Genomic DNA, 17,956 nt, shown 5'->3' with positions numbered 1-17,956 from the left:
ATAGGTCTCTGATCTTGGCCCAATTGTCTTCATCACAGGATCTTAACATTCCCAAGACTGATCTCAAACCTAATTAATGAATCGCAAACATTTCTCATTGAACGGATTAGCAACGATAAAAAAATCTGAGAAACCAACAATTTTTTATCTATATGGAGATTTTCTTATTCGAAAAACATTTTAGATATGTGAAGGATCTAAATCATCAAAGAAACTCGACGAGGGTTTTGCCACCATGATAAGTCATAAAAAGGAGACACAATGAAAAGCTCGATACTATACGCCAAGCATATCTATATACTTTTTAATTTATCTTAGCATGGCCCAATCTAATTATAGCATAGATCACTACTACCTAGAGACTTCCACTACAATACTTTAAAAGTAGAATTAAATATATGCAATCTAAAATCGTAGGATCATGATCAATTGAGTTTTGACTTGGCTGATTATACCCATTCAGTCATATATTGCTAACCATCAGCCTTATTTGTCTATTTTGATAGATGAATTAAATATTTATCTCTCATTTATTTTATTTATTTGGTTGTTTAATACATTGTCAATTATAGCAAGTCATATATTTAAATATTAAACATTATTTAACAAATTTTATTTATCTATTGATTTTTATTCATTTGAAAAATATTAAGCTAAAGTATTAATGAAAGAACAGGTACTTAAATTTATAGGCACAGGTTTATTGTCACGATGCAAGAAGAATCTATTAGGAAGGGCTTACCCCTATACTTTCATTTACTGCCAGAATGCTGAGTGCAACTGTTGGTTAAAAGGATCAATGGATATTGCGTGTAGCCTCTAATCAATCTAACTTAACGCGGAAAATACCGAAGACACCAGTTGTCTAGTCAAACCTTGAGTTGAGTAGAATCTGACATGCTGGCACATCATACCCAACCATCATTCATGCGTGTGGTCTCGTTAGATTGAATTAGCAACAACTTAAAAATTATATGTCTATCATATAATTAAATATGTATAGTAAAGAAAAATAAACTAAGCTATTTGATCATCTGATCGGCAGATCAGTAATGTATGGCTCAAAATGAAAAACATCTAATGGTCTCGGTGTCATGAGGTAAGGACTTCGCAACCAAGATGATTTTTGTATTGTATTTTGACTAAGGTGGGTCCAACACGTTAGCTAGTTTAATTTAAGGTAGTGTAGCCCACATGTATCATTTCAAAGTGCATGCATATCAAGTGCTATACAGAGCAGAGTATAAAAAACTTACCATATGCATAAAACTCTAATTACTCCGAAAATAATGATCGAAAAAGTTCCTTTCTCATTTTTTTTTTTTTTAATTTTTATTTCCTCTGCTGCCCCGAGCCCCACATTCAGAGATTACGGTATTTTCCCGTTTGTAAGTATTGCTGCCTGTGGCATGTAACGAAAATATTCCAAGCTTTATGGCCAAATTATAACATAAGAACAATTTGTGCGATGATGCAACCTACTACCTAACAAATCAAAGCAGCAGTAACTCAGGTGGTGTGTTGACGTTGCTCAGATCAGTGAATCCAACCATGATGTATGTGTTATATCCACATCCCCCATCCAATTTTCAAAATCATTTGAGAAATATGCCAAAAAATGAGCCCATTCAAAGTTGAAGTAGACCACACTATAAAAAGTAACGGGGATTGAATGTCCATCATTGAAAACTTTTGGAGTGCCGTATAAGTTTTGGATGAAGTTGATATATATTTTTTTCTTATATCTATGTCTACGTGACCTTCTGAACAAGTTTGATGGCAAATAAACAGTAAGCCTTGGGAAGGTTTTAATGGTGGGAGATATTTTCCCCCACTGCTTTCTATATAGTATGGTCCACTTTGCTTTGGATCCATCTCTTTTTTTTCTTTTTTTTCTATCCCTAGATAATTTAGAGGATAGATGGATGATGTGGATTAATACAAATATCATGGTATATTCACATGACTTGGTGACGTCAACACATCACTGAGGTAGGTAGTGTGTGGCACACCACAAAATCCGCTTCCCGCCCCGCATAAGATCAACATCCATCCATCGATAAAAAACTTTTGTGTGCCCGTTAGCAGTTCTACTCGGAATAAAGTGGCGATATGGGATTACTGCAGGTTGAAATGACTAATTTAGGCTTGTGATTTTGAGTGTGCTCTTGGATTGCAATCAACGATAACGAATATTGTAAGGGCAGGATTGGAATCAGACAAAAAGTTGAGCACAACCCATATAAAATAGTATTCCATTGAAAAATATTGCCGGTCTTTATCAAAGATACCTTTCAGTTTTAGACCAAAAGCGAAGTGTCGGTGGGAATATATGGTCCATTAATAAAGGGCCGCTTACTTAAGGGTAGGTGGAAATGGACCTGGTCGAGGCTGGCCCTAGCTCTCAGGTTAGCCCGATCTTGCCATCCCAGCCCTATTTCTTAAGCCCTGGCCTAGCACCATAAGCCCTTATAGTGCTGAAAAAGCCCCAGCCAATGCCCTAGCTAGCACCCAAGTGTTGCAAGTGACTTTAAACCATTCATTCTTTCTATTAGGGGTAGCAATTGACCGGCCAGGATCAGCCCTACCCCTACTCTCATCTCCTAACTGGTGCTGGCCCTAATCAGGCTAAAAAGACTTTAATCCCACGGACGCAGATCGCGTCCAACTCCTGCCCGTCTCTGGCCACTAACGGGCAGTTTTCTGGGCGGGCCCACCGTGATGTGTCTGTTTATCCACGCCGTCCATTCTTTCTCTCGGATCATTTTAAAGTATGTGCAAAAAAAATTTTGAGGCAGATCCAACGCCCAAGTGGACCACACCAAAGATTACTCTTGCATTTAATTTTTTGGGCATTTAATACAACCCAAGCTTATTATTTTGTGTGCTCCACTTGCGCGTTGGATCTACCTCATTTTTGTGCACAGACATCAAGCTTATTATTTTGTGTGCTCCACTTGAGCGATCTGCCTCATTTTTGTGCACATACATTGAAACGATATCAGAGAAGGGATGGACGGAGTGGACAAACAAATTTATTAAAGTGGGGCCTGCCCGGAGAACTGCCCGTTCGTGACTAGCGAGGGGCGGGGTAGGGCACAATCCTCGTCATAATCCCACAAGGTCGACAGTGTGACTAGACCTACTTTCTACCTAACGGTGGCCCACTTGATGATTGGACCGGACCAACGGCCCAGGCTGGTCCATTCGTCACTGGCCCTGTCTGGTACAGGCATATTAGGACCCAAGCCATGGCCCCCACCACCTTATTTAAGTATAAGTGTGAGATGGACAGTTATTTATTAAAAATAGATAGGGGCACAATCAGAATAAATTAAAAAAGGGCTGTTCTACTACCGTACACGTGGCTGCTTAACTGGCATCTATCCGATGGGCACCGTGTCCGTGCGTAACGGCATAAAAATTCACACTTATTTCATGACATCGACTGTCACATGGCTCAACCTGCCGATCTCAAACCTATGGTCAAAAGCAAAAAAGTGGAAATCCATGGTTCTTGTTCCACCTTGATTGAACGGTCAGGAGTCACGAGGTATCTTTTATGGCCCACCCAATGGGTGGTCTCATTCATGAGTCCCTGCTGCCACTCTAGTGGAAGTGGTTGTTATGGGTGCGGTAGCAATCTCCATTGACTGGAACAGCAGCATGATAATGCAACCAATCTAGGCCGTCCATATTGGGCACCACCCTCTGGATTTCCAGTGGCCCAGTAATTTTCTCTGCAATGATGATCTTAGCCACACGACCCATGTTTTTCTTTTGCCATTGAATAGGTACATCGACTATAACTTTTCAGACCAGCCAAAGTTGTCACCTCAGTGAACAGTTAGGATCATCTAATCAAAATATTTTCATGCGACCAGCCAATCTGTACGGTAGGATTGGTATTGCAACTTGTCTGATACACTGGAATTGTAGATTGCCATGGGAAATGCATGGAGGGATCTACCATTCAACGGTTCTGATCGTCCAAATGCAATATCCGACTGTAGGACTACAATTCTGTTTAGTAGCCCGCAGACTACAAGACCGTGCCTCTGCTCAGGTTAAAAACACTCAGCAACTTCTTCCGGAACCATTGACAAAATAGGAAAGCTTCGATACTCTTACAAACATCACAATGGCCCACACCTACTTTACAGCGCAGGACTTCCTTTCGCAGGAAATCCGCGTCCGGCCCTGTGGGAGCGGATTACGTGTTACACGGGAAACACATTAGTGGCTGCTATCCCGCCTACCTTGATTACTATGTTGTATATCCACTCCGTCCATCCGTTGTTTATCGCTGATTTTATAAGTTATTCCAAAATTTAAGTAGATCCAAATCTCCGGTGGACCACACTAGTAGAAAAGTGGTTAATGACCATTAAAAACTTTTTAGAGGCAACAAAAGTTTTGGATCAGGACGAAATTTCTATTTCCTCTTCATCCCGTTCTGATTAACCTCATCAAAGGCTTTGATGGAAAATAAAAATTATGGATATGCTTACGGTGGGCCTTGGGAAATTTTTAATGGCCTTACTATTTTGTGGTCTACATAATATTTGGATATGCTTAATTTTTATTATAATTCATAAAATGGGCAGTAAAAACGGATGGACGTATATATATATATATATATATATATATATATATATATATATATATATATATATATATATATATATCAAGGTGGGCCCTACGGTAGGCGCAACACCTACTTAGGTGTTGCCCAGGTAACACCTAATCCGCTCCCATTCTTTGGCAGTCTGGGTCGGAAGATATGCAAGAACTGATAAAATTGTACGCGTGGCACCTATTAATTAGAATTGAACGGGCCAAACCTAAGCTACAAATTTAGGTGCGTCATAAACCAAAAATAACACATTTTAATTTATGTAACTATTGGACTAGGAAACATTTATTGGACGGTTGGAATGAAACATAACCAACGGTCCTGTTTCATAAACAAGCGTCCGCAGATCAAAGGGTATATTTGTTCACTAATATGATTTTCGGAATGTAGCTCCTTTACAGTGTGTTCCACATTTTAGAAGGTTTAATTTAAGTAAAAAGTTAGAAGTATACAATTTGTTAGCGTCAGTATCTCAAGTACCATACGCTACCAGAGAGGAAAAAAAAAAACAAACACTCCCACAGAAAATTTCACCACCATTAATATATGACACGTGTCAACACTCCACGAACCGCGAAATCAGATTGCGTACTATTTTTTCAGTACGTAAACTCAGTTGGGAATACTTCGAATGTATGGAGTCTATCCATGCCGTCCATCCGTTTTCCCATCTAATTTAAGTGGTTTAGCCCAAAATTGAAGCACATGGAAAGATAAGTGGATCATGGCACTGGAAACAGTGGGGATAATGATTTCCACCGTTGAAACTTTTCTAGGCCCCACAGTGATGTTTATCTGCAATCCAACACGTTCACAAGATCCTACAGACATGTATAAAGTTAAAACACAAATATAAGCTTGATCCAAAACTTCTGTGGCCCTCAAGAATTTTTCCACGGTAAACGTTCAATTCAACTATTTCTAGTGGTGTGGTCCAACTGAACACGGTCAATTTTTGTCTCAATCCCTAAAAATATCTGATAAAATGGATGGATGGAGATGATAAAATACATAAATTACGGTGGACCTCACAGATTTTAGTGGACGTCGATTTCCTGCGAAAGCATTTGGCATGAGGTTCCTGCGCAAGGATGCTGGGTGGGGCCCACCGAAATTTTTTTAAGAAATCCACCCCGTCCATCCGTTTTATGAGATCAGTTTAAGATTTGTGACTAAAAATAAAGCGTATCCAACACTCACGTGGGCTATACAAGAGTAAAAAGTGGGCATTCAGTGAGAACCATTGAAGCGTTTTTATGGCCACGAAAGTTTTGGATCAGGCTATAATTTTCGTGTTTCGACTTCATCCTACTGGGAATGACTTTGTGAAAGGTTTGAATATCATATAAACTTGGTGAAGTCCAGTAAGGATTCAACGGTAGACATATCTTTTCCCAACTTTCCCTCTCGTGTGACTTACTTGAGTGTTGTATCCCCTTAATTTTGGTAAAATTTACTAAAACGAGCTCGAAAAACGGATGGACGGAATGGATTTTTACCGTACATTGCAGTGGACCCCACCTAGCATCCTTGCGCAGGAACTTCCTGCGAAAGGCTTTAGCAGGAAATCCGCGTCCGATTTTACTCAATACAGCGTAGTGAGTAACTCACTACGCAATCCGCTTCCGCGAACCGCGTGAACAATAATAAAGCCTCGGGTAATGCCTAAGCAAAATCGAGTAATCTCACTCTCTCTCTCTCTCTCTCTCTCTCTCAAAGTCCGTTTTTCTGCCTTTCGTTTCTCGCAGCGCTGCGAATCCTGCCACGAAGGAAAATCTGAAGGAAAAACGATCTAGAAATCGAAATCCAGGCACAAATTCCCCCCCGCTAGCGATTAACCATCAGATTCTCTCTGGAACGGTACAAATCCCACCTATTTCCACGAAAAATCCACTTTCGCTGCAGTGATCTAGGGCATTTTCACAAAATCCCCGTCGAATCCTCCTCCTCCATCCCCGATCTGGGTAAATAAGTGCGGAATTCTGTTGTTTGGATTTTCTAGGGTTTCAGATGAGGATATGGACTGGAATTTCATGTCTTAGTGGCGTTTAGGGTTTTTGTTTTCCTTTTGGGGGGCGAATTGTCTGAAATGCAGACCAAGGAAGGGCGGAGTAATGGAATTTCTCAGTCCGTTTCAGATTATTTGATCAGTGAGAGAGCAATCGATTCGAGTATGATGACTTCGTCGAATCTTCTGTTGGCTCCATCATCCGGTGTCAATCACATAGAGCACCGCGTCTCGAAGATGGATACGTTGGCTGGCGTTGCTATCAAGTATGGCGTCGAGGTAAATGGATGATATTCTTTTAGATTTCTGTTCGAATTTTGATTTCTGCATCAGATTGTTTTTATGTATGATTCTTCAAAGCATTGTATAATCATATATTATTATTATTTGGCATTTTTTCTGTATATTTGATTTATTGGTGGATTGAATGAAGTACATGCCTGTACCCACCATGCACACGGCATGCAGAAACCGGCCGTCCAGATTGTTGGCCCAACACGGATTGCGTAATAGTGTAAAAACCTCATTTTGGTCAGATGATGCTATCCAATTGATGGACATTTTCCCCGTTGAGCCGGGACCTTTCTCCATCCCCCAACCCCTTCTGTTGATTGGGTGGTTGGGATTTTCTAATTCATGTGGTTTTTTGGGTTATGCTTGTGTCCAGTGGACTGGCTAATTAGATCATCTAGATTGAAGTGCATGTATTCCCCTTGCATGGTAGATTCATTCATTGAAATGACCAAAATACCATGGCATACTACCTTGTAATTCATCTTTTGATGAATAATGTCTTGATTATAAAATTGTGGGGTTGCTGTTTTGTTTTTGAGTTGCTTATTCTGTGCTCTCTCAATTCTTGGATAATTCAGGAAGAGAATGAGGTTCACTTTCTACTGAAGAAGCTGAACTTTGATTTGGAAAAGAAACTTGGTAAAACGTTTTTGTAGTTTGTGAAAATATATTGTACGTTTGTACTGTACCATTCTATTATACATTTGCATTGTAGTGGTTGGATGGATGTGTTTCTCCATAACCTCTGCAGAGGTATATTTTTTCCCCTTTAGGCATAGCCAGCTCGAAAATCTGGGCTTTAGTGATTATGATATCAGCATAACTATTTCCAAGATAGTGATAAGAACCAAACCTCAGCAAATAAAGACTTACCATTGATGTCAAGGTCTAAGGTATCGACTGAAACCACTCTATATCAACCGATATGTACCGGTATCTTCCATGAACAATACAGCCACATCGGCCCAAAACAGCTAATACAGGGTGATAAGCGGCAATATGACCCTATATTGGTGGTGAATGATGCAATACATCAAAACTGATTTTTTAAAACCATGATTGATGTCTAACATTGTGGTGTAGTTTTGGCCACCTTCTCGGCTCCCTTTTGTTGTTGTTTTTGCTTGTTTTCTGCTTTCAATAAAATTTCATCATCTTTCAAAAAAAAAGAAGAAAAGATTGATGTCTAACATCGGATCATTTCCCTACTTGGTAAGCGTGGATTCTGATTGTTGAGAAGTTCTTTCAGTAAGCTGTTAATTCAAATTTGAATTCGTATGTAATAATCACAAGTAGACGTGCGCGTTGTGGACTTCCGAAAAGATAATTAGATGCTTGCATTTTGTTTCCAATTTGTTTGTTACGAGGGTTTGCATGTCTGGTGCTTCAGGTTGCAGACATTAAACGATTGAATGGCTTGGTAACAGATCTTCAGATGTTTGCTCACAAAACACTGCTAATACCACTACCTGGAAGGCACCCACCATCTCCCATTCTATCAAATGGTTCAGCTAGTCCCGGGTACTGCTACTGCTCTTGCCATTGCATATTTATACAATCATTTCCCTTTTTTCATTTAGTGTTGACTTTATCTTTAATCCAGAATGACATTTTGTTTACATGATTACTGAAAATTCCATCACCTGCTGTACCTTTCTTCTTGATACCTTACATCATCATGTTAGTTCATGTATTATTTAGTTTTGGTGTGTTTGCAGGAGATCTTGCTTATTATTGTGTTTTGCTTTTGATGTTACACTGTGGAGCCATTCTTTCACCTTTTGTGATTTGATGGGTTTGATAACCTCTGAAAAAGTTCAATTCGAAGAGCTAAACATTTCTTTTGGTTCCCAACCGCTTTTTTTTTTTTCTTTCAACATTGGGATGGACACCCTCCCTTATGTGTACGGTCTCTTGCCATTGATGAGAAACAAACTGCCAGCCCTGAGCTGACACGTTTTTGGCAAGCTTACCATTAAATCTTATATTCTTGTATCTTCTTGATATCTTGACTGAATATGAAATTAATTTATTCTTTTGTCATTTGATTCAGATATTCTAGAAAATTGATCTCTCAAAAAATCCAATACCCAATACTGGAATCAACATTTTATTTGTGCCATCGCTTAGAAGCACACCAGTGATTCTGTCACATGCACAAGTTCTTCATACGTGATTGTTTCATATTTTGTTTTAGATTGAGAATTAATACAAACCCCAATTTTAGTTACAATTCACTTCTTCAATAGGAAATGATCAAAGATAGACTGTAAAGCAACAAAGTGGCACCCATCACAATCTTACATATCAAAGTTTGCCATTTTACCCCAGCAAGATGCAACCAAACAAGGGGAAGTCGTCCTCCCTCTCCAGGCCAATCTGAAAAATTCATATAACAGGGGCCTTGGTGGGTTATAAATAGACAACTACATGGCATCTGCTAGGGGTCGACAAGCTTCTTTAACCCTGCTATAAATTGGTGCAAGGTGTGATGAGGGTAAAAAATCTGATATCCATACACAGCCGTTCAATGTTAGTTCCGTCCAGGGTTTTAAATAGCGAGTAGCGTGTAAGGTAGCGTTTACCTCTCTAAAGCATGAGGCGTAAGCAGTGTTCGAGTTGTCAGTATTGCTACAAGTTTCGCTGGCTAGAGATAAAGATATAATATCGTTATCGCCGATAACCGGAAATGTGGGGAAAGGGGGGAAACATGGGGAAAATGATGGAATTTTTCAGTGAAACTTTAGGATATGCCTAAACACACATATTTGCATATTTAGGTATAAAAAATTGTGAAAAGAATACATTACATATTAAGTTTTCATTTAATGGGACCCAAAAAGCATGTGATACCATAAAAAATCACTCCAATAGCAAACAAAATGAGTTTATATATTACAAATGCAGCTAGCATACAATAATTAAGAAATGCAAAAGTAACTAAACTCAAAAAAGGCCAAATCAAGGATGGATTGGATTATCCGATTAGTGTGGTTTTTGCATGATAGAGATGCACGTCACAAATCTACTCCTACCATCTGTTTTGAAAGACTACAATAGGATAGTGTTCTAAAAGTCAAGCAGATCCAAAACTCAGGTGGTTGGTCATACCAACAAAATAGTGTGGGAGCAACAATGCGTTGAAACCTTCCTATAGGCCGTCGCTGACCATGATGTTTATATGTCATCCAAACCGTGCATACAATTATTACCACTCACATAAACTATAGGAACAAATACCATCCTAATACAAAACTTTTGTCACCGCCAGGTGTTCAATCCCCACTGTTTCTTGTGGTATGGCTCCCCTAACCTTTGGATCTGCCTGATTTTTAGAATCTTGTCTTATTGTGCTCTTTCAAAACAGATGGATGGAGTGGATTTGTGACTTACATCTCTATGGCCCCACGGAGGGGTCTTCCAGTTTCATAAGGGCGCAAATTAGGTGTTACCCGGGCAACAACTTAGTGGGTGTTACCCTTACCATAGGGCCCACTTTGATTATATATTGTATATCCACTCTATCCATCTGTGCCTATTTTAGGACATGGATCCAAAAATTAAGTATATTCAAATCTCATGCGAACCACACCACAAGAAAGAGTGATGATTGAAGGGTAACCATTAAAAACTTTTTGAGGCCCAATGTAACACAGATCCGTAATGCTTTTTTGCCATCCAACCTGTTGATAAGGTCCAACCAGAACTGGATGAAAGGAATATACAAATATTAGCTTGATCCAAAATTTTTGTGGCCTACAAAAAGCTTTTAATAGCCATTCGCTACCTTTTCCAATGGTGTGGTCCACCATAGATTTGGATCTTCTTAAGTTTTTGTATAAGGTCCTTGAATGAGTTGAAAAAACGGATGGGCAACATGGATATGAAAAACATTCATCAAGGAGGGCCCCACATGGTAAGGGTAACACCCACTAAACTGTTACCTGGGTTACAACTAATCCGCTTCCCTTTCATAAAGGGAAGGTATTTGATACTCTGGCTGTGTATGACACTTGATACCTAGCATTTGAAAATGTTACATGTGGCAAATTCTAACACAATCTAAACCGTATTTTGCTTCATCAAGGTCTGTGTGACCTAATCAAGAGGTTGGATGGCAAAAAATATATATTACAATGGCCCTAGGAAGTTTTTAATGGTGGGCATTTAATCACCATTGTTTCCCTTGGTGTGGTCCACCTAAGATGTAGATTTGCCTCATTTTTGGGCTTATGCGAACAACATTGATAAAATATTTATCATTATGATGGTGACTTTGTAGGAACTAGGAAGTGAATTGCGCACCGCGTAAGTCGATATGCTTATCGTACTGAGTCAATTCTGTAGGGCCATTGTGATTTATGTATTTTATCCACTTCATCCATCCATTTTACCAGATAATTTTAGGGCTTGATCCCAAAGATGAAGCATATCCAATGCTCAAATGGACCACACCACAGGAAACAATGTGAATTGAACGCCTATCATTGAAAAATTATTAGGGGCCACAGAAGTTTTGGATTCGTGTCATTTTTCTATTTTACCTTCATCCATCTTCGTGTGATCTTATGAACAACTCGAATGACAAATAAACATCACTGTGGGCCTTAGGAAGGTTTCAATGATAGGAATCATTGTCCCCACTGCTTTCTGTGGTGTGGTCCACTCAAGCTTTGGATCTACCTCATTTTTGGGGTCAACTTAAAATGATCTTGCCAAATGGATGGACCGTGTGGATATATAACACATGCATCATGGTGGGCCCACGGAACTTGGTGATGTCCATACACCAATGAGGTTGGCACCCGCACACCACGCAAATCTGCTCCCGTAAAAACCCTTTGAGAGGCCGTTTTCGAAATGGAAGAGGGTTCCTGAAGGAAACCCTTAAAACCCTAAATTCCCGAAAGAAAATCTCTTCAAATCCCTACTCTTTAGCAGATTCTTCGCTGAAATCATCTTTTGGTTTGAAAATTTTGACGTATTCGAAGAAAAAAAGTGGAAAGTAGAGATTGGATGGCACTTACAGCCCATCGATCGATCGATTGGCCCACTGCAATTTTTGATCACCAATCCTCTTCTATGATTGCCCCATTGCCATTTACTATCAGCGATCCTCTTCTATAGGTATGGAAATCCGCAAGTTTTCCCTTTTTTTTCCTTCTTTTTTTGTTTGTGTGGATATTTTGCGTATTTACGTAGCCCTGATGTTATCGGTCCTTTTATTGTCAAAAAGGGGTTGTTAGCTACAATTATCCCATGACAGGGTGGGTAGCTACTACGATTTCTCACTGTCAATTGAACTTTTTCGCAAAAAATCAATAAACACCGAAATTATCGGCGATAATTTAAATACTACGCATAAGCTACATAGCATGTAGCATAAGCTACATGTTATTTCTAGAACTTTAATCAAGGTTGCGCTTGGTTGCACCAATTTAGTGATATTCTACACTAAATTAGAGGGATTAATAATGAAATTTAACAAAATTTCATGATGTTTGGTGCAGCCAAATGCAACTTAAAGAATAGGAAAGGGCAATGATAAAGTATACATTTTTATTGAATATAGAAAAACGTAATAAATCATTGAAAACATTAATTGAAAAGATTAACTATTTTTTATTGAAAATAGAAAAACGTAGCAAATCATTGAAAACATTAATTGATTTTAATGTTATAGTAATAACTTGTCATGTGAGCTACATATTGTGTAGCGTATGCAAATTATCACGTACTGTAGGCTACATGCTAGCTATTTTCATGAGTTACGTAGTGTTAAGGCTAAGCTACGCTACATAGCGTAAGCTACATGGTATATAGTGTAGCTATTTAAAACATTGGTTCCATCTATTCCCTGCAACCGGTATTCATCCCATCTGACGTTTTGACTCTGTTGGCTAATAGAATTTCCTTAAAAGCAGATGAACTATTGAGCATGTTGTGTCCCAATGCCTCTTCTCCAGGTTGGTAAAATGCAAAAATTTATTGATGTAACTTACATCTTCAATCATGAAAATTCACAAAATTGTCCTTTTTGAAGTTGCATGTTGTGTAAATCTGCTTTCCTGTTGTAACTTGTTTTTGCATGGCGTGCATATGCATTTAAGTTTTTCAGCTCCTACTGAAAGAGAAGGCATGGTAAAAAAGAGGCTTATTCAGCTTATTTTTCCTGGAGTTGTAATGCCTGCTTACCCACTTCAGTGTTGTCAGGCTTATTCGTATTACAGTTATTGGGCCAATTGTTTTTCCCTCTATCAATAACTTCATCATAATGCCTGACAATTATATCGAAAATGATTAGAGGAAGTTCTGGATGACTCTGATAATGAAGATCGTATGTGGGTGTTGATGTTTAAATTTAAGGTGACATTATGTATGTGCACAACACTTTCAATTCAAGATGTTGCTCCTGTATCTGCTTGCATTTTTTGCTTAATAAGTGCTAGCTCTGTGCTTGACACTGTCACCGGCGCATTCTTTGGTTTATGTATTTGGTAGACTTCAGAATTTAATTCTTGAACAGCTTACACATGGTTGCTGGTAGTGATTCTGGCTATATAACAAACTGATGGTCCTTATCAATTGACAATTTAGGTTAAGAATACATTAACTTTATTACATAGCTATAGCTATTACAAATTTGAATCTCCCCTATCTTTGCCTGGTGCTGCAAACTTGCATCTTTGTAATGGCAACAACAGATTTAGGAGCAGGAGTTGGGAAAACTGTCCTGAAATGTTGGAAAATCAAAAGCTTCTCTTTGCATTGGGCTGGCATGCATTCATTTTATCAGATTTCACTGAGAAAGAAAAATTGGTTTCCCAATATGCCGTTTTCTGCTTTGGAAATTGCAGAAAACATGAATTATTTGGTGTTTTAATTGATTAATAATCATTAATTAGATCTTTGGTAATGGGTTTTGTTTTCCTAAATGATTGATGATTAAGTGTTTGCATTTCCTGAGGGAACTTAGGAGTACCACCAATAGATAGTAAGATGAGGGAAAGTAGACTTAGATAGTTTGGTCACTAGCAATTGATACCAAGAAATGCGCCAGTTAAAAGGAGTTGGAGCAAGTTGAAGGGCTCTAAAAGGGCAAGGGGAAGGCCCAAAAGGGTGTGGATAAAGGTGGTAAGAAAATGCTTGACAACCTGTGGTCTAACTGATGGTATGACCCTTGATAGAGTGGAATGGTGGAACAGGATTCATGTAGCCAGACCCCAATTAATTGGGATAAGGTGTAGATGATGACTATAATGATTTTCCTGTGGTTTGAGTTGTAGATTTTAATTTTGTTGTTCAAGGAAAACTGGTAATTGCTATCAAGTAATGCAGCAGAACTGCACTTGCAATATGCATCACAATGACACTGTTAATTTTGAATAGAATCCATGGGAGGTGTGCCTCTGAGAGTAATGAGTATAATTGAATTCATTGCAGGGAAAGTAGCAATGGACATACTAAGACCCGCCGACCTCATATTGATCTGTTGGATTCACTCCAGTCACTAAAGTTGAAATACCCACAACGAACAGTTTCTCCTGCCATGTGCAGTTTACAGGGCTACTATGGTCTCACACCTTCGAGCAACAGAGGTGCACCTGACGGCACAGAGATGGCAGTCTACAAAACCCACACAGGTTTTTACCCAGAAGATGAGTTGCAGCCCAAAACATCAACAACATCTGCTCAGCCTCCAGGCCATCGGAAGTCTAGAAGCATAGTTAATGGCCATTTACTAGAAAATGGTGAAATGGCTGGGGATGTGCAGTTTGCTGAAGCTGGGGACAGTGATGCTGACAGATCAAATGATAAGGCTGTCCGCAGGCGCCAAAAGGCTGATGTCGATCCTACCACCCGAACCCCAGAATTATTGTTGAAGGAGGATAGCAGTGGTGGCTTCTCAGGTATAACAGGGAAACGTCTAGCTCTGAGACCCAAGTCCGCAAGCAGGACTTCACTGGCAGCGGATGCTGAATCAGGCAGGCCAAGTCCAATTCCACTGGGGGACTCTTTAGTGGCTAATGGGCACGCCAGTGTCAGGAAATCATCGAGCACGTCAAGTTTGCAGGACTCGTCTGAAAACAGCTCCTCTATCTGGCCAACGGCCAAATGGAATTTAAAACCTGATCTGCAGGCTCTTTCAGCTGCAGCCATCGCCCGGCCAATCTTTGACGGTTTTTCAAAGCCAATAACCAGCTGGATAAACAAAGCTGCCCGGGATTAACATACACAATCCATTCATAGTTTTTGGAAAGATATATTCATTTTTTTTAAAAAAATATTCATTTTAAAGTTACCATTAGGATGCATGGATCTTTACTCATTTAGAAAGTGAGAAACCTCAAACGAAAGCCTTCCATTGAGGGCTTAATACAACAGTAGTTCATAGATGCTCTCTGTTAAGGAACTGAGGGAGAGGAAAGACACACCAGCCTAGGCCTTATGTTGACTGGGGTTTGGGAGGAGGTGGTGGTTCTGCTGCTCTGCTGCAACAACGAAGGTAATGTAATTATCATATTCCTTCATGTGGGGCTCATGCCTGTCGCATGATGGTACTAGTACACTCGGAGAGGGAACATTACCAAATGTTTATGAGGATATATATATATAGTTCATGGATTAGCAACATTAAAACCGAATTAAGTAAAAATTGGCTTATGGCTTGTTCACAAGAGGGAGAGAGTTGTATTATTATGTGCAGTTGAAGTCCTTTTTTTATGAAATTGTATTTACCAATTGGTATAATTTGTTTCTTGTTTATTTAATTTACTTTTAGTTGTGTCCTTGATAAATGGTGAACCCACCCGGTTAATGCAGTTCGTGTATGCTTTTCTTATCCAATTTGCTTCTGGGTGCATGCATTGCACTATTTACAAAAGATTATCCATGTTGTTACTCTGTATGAGGAAGTATTGAAATAGTTGGCAGATAGGAGTCTCTTAGCCGTTGCTGGCATGATCAGATGAGCCATTGTCTCAAAAGAAATAAATGGGTTGCAATTGAAATACGAGTCACGGTGGCATATCACTGAGACTTTCTGTTTAACATGGCAGCACTCAAAAAAGTGGGAATCCAAATGTGAGGCAAGTACACTCTGGAAACCAAGGAAAGGTGCCTCCCTAATCAGTAGTACATGATCGTTTCATATACCTTTTGTTTATTTATTGCAAAGATGCAGATGGGCTTCGATCCTTTTCTTTTATTAATTTTCCAAGTTAAAATGGACCTTGGACTTTGATCAATGTGTGCTGTGTTCAAGAGCACCTTTTTTTTTTTAACGTGTGGCCTCTCACAGAACCATCAAGTGCCATACCATGTGACAATATGGTGATAGAAAGGGCTCACATCTCGTCGGATGAAATTTTCACTGGACTGCTCTGACCATTGAGCTGTTCCGGGTTATGCACATAGGGCATTGATTGTAGCAACCTTTTTAAATCCTCCTTCAGCCAATAGACTGGATGGTCCATTGCCTTTCTTTTTGGGATATGGGCCACCAAACCACACTTTACACAGGTGCCACACGGCAAATAGGTCCTCACAGTATACAGTGCCACACAACCAGTCAAGAGTAACATTCCTCAATATGTTCAATTAATACCGTGCTTTCAGTTCTTGTTTTCCTTTTCTTTTAAGAACTATTCGCAGGCGTGTGTATGAGTGTTCCTTACTACCATTTAATAACCCCCACCCCAAAAAAAATAAAACAAAAAAAGCAGCATGCAATCTATCAAGATATCTTCACCTTTAATGACACAAGAAATGAGACTCTCTCTCTCTCTCTCTCTCTCTCTCTCTCTCTCTCTCTCTCTCTATATATATATATATATATATATATAATTAATAGCCATCTAAGGCCCTCAACTGGGAAGGGCAGGTCCTAATTTTACTGATCGAACTGACTGCAAAACGGCACGTACAACCCAAATAACTAAGCTTTAGGTGGCCCACTAGCACGAACAGTTATTACCTTTAAAGGCTTAATTGGAATTCAAGGTTTAAGGTTTGCATGATAGACAATAGTTCAAACAAAACATGAAGCCCCATGCATTACTGCAATTTCACTGATGGTTCCACGTTTTGGCCAGTCAAGCTCTCAAGTGATGTTGGCCAATGGATCTTGGATTTGTCAATAGCATCTTCCCATTCATTTCTTCCCAATCGCAATCAAAAGCCCCAAAGTAGTCAGATCAAGAACGATTTCATCTGTGGGCCCACTTCCTAGTTTCAAACACCTCAACGAGTACCGCATGCCATTCTAACAACAAAGGTCCATGGACCAACCATTTTCCTTCATGTATAGATCGGCCATGAAAAAGTGGAGCAGATGCAATCGTCATGTTGGATTCAGCAATCTTCAGCAAGGCAAGAAGCTACAAAGGATTTAGTGCCATATGAGTCTCACATTCAATGTCTCAAGATGAACAAATCCCATTCGATTCATCTGAGTTGACTCGACCCGATTCAGTTCAACACCATGAATCACCCAATACTCCCGCCACCATCAACAGCCATTCCATTCTTCAATGAAGGCATTGTACCATCAAACTAGATGTACTTCATTTCTTCAATATGATTGCCAAAATGAGTAGTTTTCATTTTCCATGTGTTCTCCAAAAGGCCAACAAGGGTGACATCAGATTGGTTTTCTGGGGTCCCACCAGCACTGGAGAGTCAACCAGAGTGAAATGAAGGGAACTCATAGGGGATCCAATCTCTTTTAAGAGGGGTATTTCCTGGGCACATTTTGGTCAACGAGGACTCAAAATGCAGTTATCTCCGCAACCAGGAAAGGAGTCGAACCATGGAGATTTGTGCCTCTTTTCCATCACAATCCATTATGAGGTTATTGTATAGTATTTGGGGAGGTGGGTGCATGTCTAATTTTATTTTTTTTACAAGTGCTTTAAGAGAGACACTCTGCTTAAAGCTCAGATGGATTCTATGAAATTGTTGGCACCCAGCTTGTGGTTTATTTTCGAGCATGAACATATGACAAGATACCCCATCTC

General features: G+C 39.4%; 1 protein-coding gene across 1 annotated transcript; it reads left to right on the top strand.

Annotated features, from left to right (window-relative positions):
- Positions 1 to 6,268: 6,268 nt before the first annotated feature.
- Positions 6,269 to 15,780, top strand: LOC131236842 (uncharacterized). The gene is made up of 3 exons (XM_058234318.1): positions 6,269 to 6,923; positions 8,329 to 8,459; positions 14,382 to 15,780. The coding sequence occupies exons 1-3, from the start codon at positions 6,726 to 6,728 to the stop codon at positions 15,166 to 15,168; spliced, it is 1,116 nt and encodes a 371-aa protein (XP_058090301.1). The 5' UTR covers positions 6,269 to 6,725; the 3' UTR covers positions 15,169 to 15,780.
- Positions 15,781 to 17,956: the final 2,176 nt, after the last annotated feature.

This window comes from Magnolia sinica, chromosome 2, assembly GCF_029962835.1.
Source record: "Magnolia sinica isolate HGM2019 chromosome 2, MsV1, whole genome shotgun sequence".
Classification (NCBI taxonomy): Eukaryota; Viridiplantae; Streptophyta; class Magnoliopsida; order Magnoliales; family Magnoliaceae; genus Magnolia; species Magnolia sinica.
Note: the sequence above shows the minus strand (reverse complement) of the source record. Positions and strands in the feature narration are given on the sequence as shown.